This window comes from Prenolepis imparis, unplaced genomic scaffold (assembly GCF_030444845.1).
Source record: "Prenolepis imparis isolate NDT839.2.m4 unplaced genomic scaffold, iyPreImpa1.0 SCAF_10, whole genome shotgun sequence".
In the NCBI taxonomy this organism is placed as follows: Eukaryota; Metazoa; Arthropoda; class Insecta; order Hymenoptera; family Formicidae; genus Prenolepis; species Prenolepis imparis.
Window position 1 is genome coordinate 258478 of NW_028141168.1, and position 6328 is coordinate 264805.

General features: G+C 37.7%; 1 protein-coding gene across 1 annotated transcript; it reads right to left on the reverse strand.

The window, feature by feature from the left end:
- Positions 1-314: 314 nt before the first annotated feature.
- On the reverse strand, positions 315-836 carry LOC145941623 (uncharacterized). Its single transcript, XM_083047802.1, has one exon. It carries the CDS (start codon positions 834-836, stop codon positions 315-317), a length of 522 nt encoding a protein of 173 aa, XP_082903928.1.
- Positions 837-6328: the final 5492 nt, after the last annotated feature.

Sequence of the window (6328 nt, forward strand, 5' to 3'; positions counted from 1 at the left end):
TTATATTAGGTAACAATATGTCTTAAGTTTTTGTATTGAAAAAGACAGTTGTACTGTCGAAACGTTTACATGTTTTTTTATATAACTTAATTTATTCCTTAATAAAGAATCTGTTTAACATCTTGATTATTCGGCTCGCAAGTAGGCCTATTATTGATTGTTTGATTTTAATTATACACGAGCCTTATCTTAATTTTGATATTATTAATATACAATGAATATAAATATAATATAATAAATATATAATATATAATAAATATATAATATACAATAAATATTCTAGTAAAATATAATTTTATTTACAAAAATTTAATTCACAATGGTACCTTATAATGTCCCCATGGTAATGTTTCGGTGGTTTCAGGTACGATATACCGCTTATCGTCGTACGGACTAAGAGCAATTTTTGTTTCGCGAATGGTGTATACTTTATGCAGCTTGGATCTTATGCAAGACTGCTGACGCGTCATTTCAATATCTTCATTCAGACACCGCGTATAATCGTCGAATGTTATCGTTCTCGCAACAACGTTACTCTTGACTCCATTTACTTTTTTGATATCTTTCTTGCCATCCACTCGCAAGGCATACATTTTTGCTCTAAGCCCTACAAATTCGGTCATTATCGCGCCGTTGTTTCCATCTTTCATTAGACCGGGTACCTTTTTATTCACGAGCGGTATACCGTACGCATTGTCCACAGCGTAATCGCTCGTATCAAATTTGCTCACGTCGCGCTTCATATTCTCATATACATCTTCGCATTCAATGTGATATATTAGGCTGTCTGTGTCGGTGTACATTACCCGACATCTGTCACGATACAGCGGTGACATGTACTCGTGAAGAAATTCGTATAAACATGTTTTGGAGATGTCGAGTATGCACATGCCAACATAGATTGGTTTATAAAATTTTACCTCGAGTTTGCGTAATCCGACAGCGATTAGATTTTCAGAAAAGCTGCTTCTACTGTGAAAATTTGATTTCGCAATCATTGCCTCTGCACCGTATCGTCCATCCCAATGTGTGATGAGTTTTACATCGACACGATTACGCACATTTTCCATCGTCTTGACAAATACCGCATTATTCATTAATTTGTATAAATTTTTTTCAAAATCATTTTTCGCGTGTGTTCGAAATTTTGTATTAAGTTCGATATAATTTCGGAGAAATGGAGATTGAGTGAATTGTAATACGCGATGTATTTTTGTAACGCGAAGGCCGTGTCGCATACATTGCTGCAGGTTGCGGTAGTGTATGACATAACGCTTCTTATCATATAGCGTTATGAGAAGCTTATCTTCCCGCTTGCCGGGCGGTTTGTCACGTGTCGGGCAAAACGGTAGGTCAGTGTGCGTGTCGTGAAGATGTTGTGGATACTCTAAATCTACTTCGAGGATATAGCCTGTATGCGAATCGAGCGCTATTGACGAGATGTTGAAATTAGATACGTCGTCGACCCATCGAAAATCGGCATATGGCAATGGTTGGCACATTGCCCATCCGTATAAATTATTTACATCAAAATACATGAGATATGATGATGGTTTCGATGGATCGTACGACTGCATGTACTTATTATTAGCATGAGCGTATCTGTTGGAACATTGACTTAGACCGCCGCGTATACCACGTTCGATAAACATAACCATGTCGATATCGGTAAGCAATTCGAACGTAATATTTGTATGTTTTATCATGGCGTCCCATGTATACCCGGGAAGAGTATAATAATACGCGGGGTCGAGTCCATTACTTTTGATACAACTATCGCGAAAATTTTCAAAAATATCTTCTAATAACAAGACATCAATTTTTAAATACAGATTGCTATATTCGCCTAGCGTTCGAAGGGAGAATCGATTCCAGACGTTCTCGGCGTGCGCGTAATCGCTCTCGGATACTGTGTCACCGGTCAAGGAACTGTAGAATGATTCGCGCGGCGGTAAACACGTATCTTGCAACTTGTCGACACAGTCTATATATTCGTACGGAAAGACGCCCTTCCGTGTTAATAGATTGAAATTTTCAATCGGTAAATTTTGAAATTCCGAATGTAAAATTTTGAGATTGTCTTTATCCAAAAAAGATGCCAATTTATCGAGACTTGTCGTGCGAAATTTATATGAATCGATGAATCGTAATTTTATGCAAGCTGTCCAATCTTTGTCATCGTTGGTACTATTGACAGTTCTTGTGAATGATATATATTTTTCTTTAATTATCGGAAGTAATTCAATGCTCCCTTCAAACGCTGTAGCTATATCCTCGATAATGAAATGTGAGTCGTAACCAGATAAATTATGAAATACTATTGGAATACAAAAAGAGTTTTTATAATTTAGATTGCAATTTGAATGCGCGGGACCTCGGTACCGGCCAGTCAGATGGCAATGATCGCGTACGCGTGTATCATCTTGCGTAAACGATTTTTCGCAAATGTGACAATGCGTTGCGCTATGAAATTTTTCCCACTTGTTTGATGTTAAATTTACCATGGGGACGTTAGTTGCTAAAATATTCTTTACGCGTATCGCTAAATTTCGTAGTTGTTCGGAAAACCACGAAACGCAATCGGTGCTGCAACGAGAATTGTATGCGGATAACGAATTGTTGTACGAGCAGTGTACATAGTATCCGATACTAAATACTTGATGATGTTGAAAGTTTTTTTCTTCTTCCATCTTTGCCAAAACGCATTCCAAGTCGGCGTACAGCACAAATGGAAGCCGCTCTTTCCTGGTGTAGTTGGTGAAGCTGAGCCACTTGTCTTTTTCGCTCGGTAACCGGATAGCGCAGTCGTTCATCTCTCCGCAGTCTACCGTATGTGATTGCAGTTTGTCTTCAGATCCGAAATAATGCATACATCTGTAAAATTACAGTTATAAACAATTTTATTTTATATACATATATAATTTACAATAAATATACATATATAATTTGCAATAAATATACATACCGATCGCAGATATATGTCTTGTGACCATGTTTGCTCAATTGTGAGCTGACAGGTCGGGAGAGATTCTTGATGCATGTGAAATGTCCAATGTTGTTGCTGTCTTCCACGTACAGCAAGTTGGCGTGTTTCTCTCTCTTTTGCTCCGAGAGACGCATCGGGATGATGCCGTTCTCAATACAGTAAACGTTGATGGTGATGTTGTTAGCAAGTTCAAACTTTTTAATTTGGTTTAATGTCATCGGAAACTCAATGTCTTGGAGATTGAGTACTGTCGTATAATGAGGATATGAAGATTCTAGTTGCACATTTCTTTCGGCGGGATACAGTGCAGCGACCACAGCCCACGCGAAACATGCATTGTCTTTTGATTGCACGTTCACCACCGCTCTTTTGATCATTATTTCTCACGGTAATTTAATGTGGCATCCCGCACGCATTGGATTATACTTGTTTATATTTACAGTCAAATCAATTATCCGCGACAATGCCCAACCACTATCCTGTTCTTGGAACTCTTCGAGAGATGCCAATGTGGGCTCGATAATGCGATGTTCGTACCACTCGCGTAGGTTGGACGTGTGAAAGATTTCATAGTTTTTAGTATTAATTGATTTATTGGCGCCCTTATCACCCGACACGAACTCACCATTAAACACAGTGTTCACTTTCACATTAAAATGTTTTTGCATAAATTGTTGCATGTGTCTGATCACAATGTCTTTGGCATCTTCGAGAAATTGACGAGGTTCGATGTAATTATAGTTTATTACCGCACCAGTCAATATGCGGCTTTCAAACGCTGTATCAATCTCACGCCAAAATAATCTGTTTTCTTGCGTACTGCATCCGGCACCTGTGTGTATGAAACGTCGGCGTACCAAATTTTTCAACCCTTCTAGGCGAGCAATTTGGGCGACAAGTGATTGTCGAACTCCAATCGCTAATCGTGGGCGTTTGATTCGGCTTTGTTCTTGCAATGATTCGATGTATTGGTCACATTGCTGCTCCCACACAATGTATTCCTCCACCGAATTCACCCTTGCTGATTGCTCCAACAAACTTGCTTCCAATTGTGCCATATTTCTTTACTCGAGATGCACTTCTTGAACCTCTGACAAAGATACTGACAGAGTATGCCTCCTTACCTGCATTTTTATTTGATCACTGACACTTGAAAAACTCGAGTATGTTGCGATTTTGTCACGTGCGGCTCATCGGCCTTGAAATTGATATATTTTTTACATCTAATAGTTCATCTGAAGATGATATCATAACAGCTGTACATTGGCGCTTGAAAATTGCAATTTTGCAAATCGGTGTGATTTTGTCACGTACATTTTGAAAACCTGGGGGTGATGTCATAGCAGCAGCCGTACATCGGCGTTTGAAATTGTGAATATGTTGCATTTTTTACGTCTAATCATCTGAGGATGATATATGTCATAGCAGCCGTACAGCGGAGCTTGTAATTTTATATATGTTGCATTTTTACGATGATTTCATTGAGGATGATATCATAGCAGCTGTACATTGGCGCTTTGATACATTTTGCTAATCAGCTGATTTTGTCACGTAGGTTTTGAACACCTGGGGATGACAGCAGCCGTGCATCGGCGCTTTGATTGGTTGAAAATATTATCGCGTCAGCAATAATTGCAGTTGCAATGCAACAATGTAAAATTGTAATAATAATTATTTAGTATTGCGTTGATTACTTGAGTGAAAGGTTCTTTTAAGCAGCATGAATTATTACACTCCGAGAATTCAGGAGAGCGATGTTTTGTGCAAGAAGAAATGTGATATGTAAGTTTTAATACTTTTTTTGTTAAATAATGATTTTTAAATAACCTCAAATTTATAGCGCTCATCGTGCGGTTCGTATTCTTGGAAGAAGATACGCCCTAACATTAACATCATATAAATATTTGGAAATTGGAATCAGCGTTGGAAATATATCTTCTGTGGAATTAGCTCTCGGAGATAATCGAGGCAATCAAATAGTATTACCTATTGAAACGTGGAAATTGCTAATGCAGAAACGAGCAGACATTGAGCGGTTAACTGAAACTCCACTATGGATTCGAGATCTAACACTCGAAGCGGTTAACATGTATACTTCAAAAATTATAAAAATTACATCATCTGATAATTCTTTGTACATGAAGCCATCAACGTTACTACATTTATTCGATTTCGAAAAATGTATTGATCATATGTATTCCTGGCTGTGTGAGAATACTCATAGTGTTAATGAAAAATTTAAGCAATTTGTAAATATTTTACAATGTGATAATATCCGCGATGTGAGCAATGCCGCAAAGGCGATACGTGATAGTAATATGTTTAATAGCGAATCACTTATAGATTGTGAATTGATAACTTGTGCTATAAATAAAATTATTTATAATGCTTGCAACAAATAAATTATTTTACTGTTAAACTGTGTTTAATTATTTCTTCCCTGTCTGATATACATAGTCGACAAAACTCTCTGGAGATGTAGAAAAATGATGAGCTGGATGATACTCCAGTTAGAACAGAGAGATGAAGAGATGAAGAGAGATGTAGAATTAAAATCAAGAGGGGAGCAACATTATAATATATGTGTCGTGTCATAGAGTAGCAGACTTATGCTCGTGCTGTGCGGTTGCATGAAACTGTAAGATATACTCTAATTGAAGGGAAAACGTGTTGCAACTGTAGATGCTCCCTAAATCAAATTTTATCGTGCAGTGTGTGTCCTATTTGCACACATTAAACTGTTAAAAATTGGAACACTTAAAGTGTGAATTCTGCAAGTGCTGTGAAGATGGTAACTCTGATTAAATATATTGCATCGCTGGAAGAACTTGTGTTAAAAATTGCTGCTGCGATGGAAAAAAACATTTTAAGGGGAGGAATGCGTCCGACTAAAAGTGATAAAGTGAGTTATCTGTTCTGGGAGTTAGATTGCGATGAATGTATCGACTTGTTAGAAGGACAATGCTCACAAGAACTATTGACATTTGTAGACCTGACAATAAACCCGAAAAACTTTTTAATTAAAAATTTGCAATCACGGACAGCTCAAATCGCGCGACTTGAAAGAGAAAGAAAATTTCTACGCAAATGTTACTTAAGCGTAGATACCAGTGTTTCTGCGCTTTCGACACACACTCCGGTGAATTCAATCGTCCAGATGATACATGGACGAGAAATAGGTTTGAGAAAATGTCATACAGCTACTCTACATACTCAAATATCTCATAATTTCCTAAAACCCACATAACCCTACGTTTCGTCCCCGCGGAACCAGGGTATCTCCTTGGAGATTTCCCCTTCGATACAAAAAAAAAAAAAAGATATCGCAATTTCCTTGTGAGC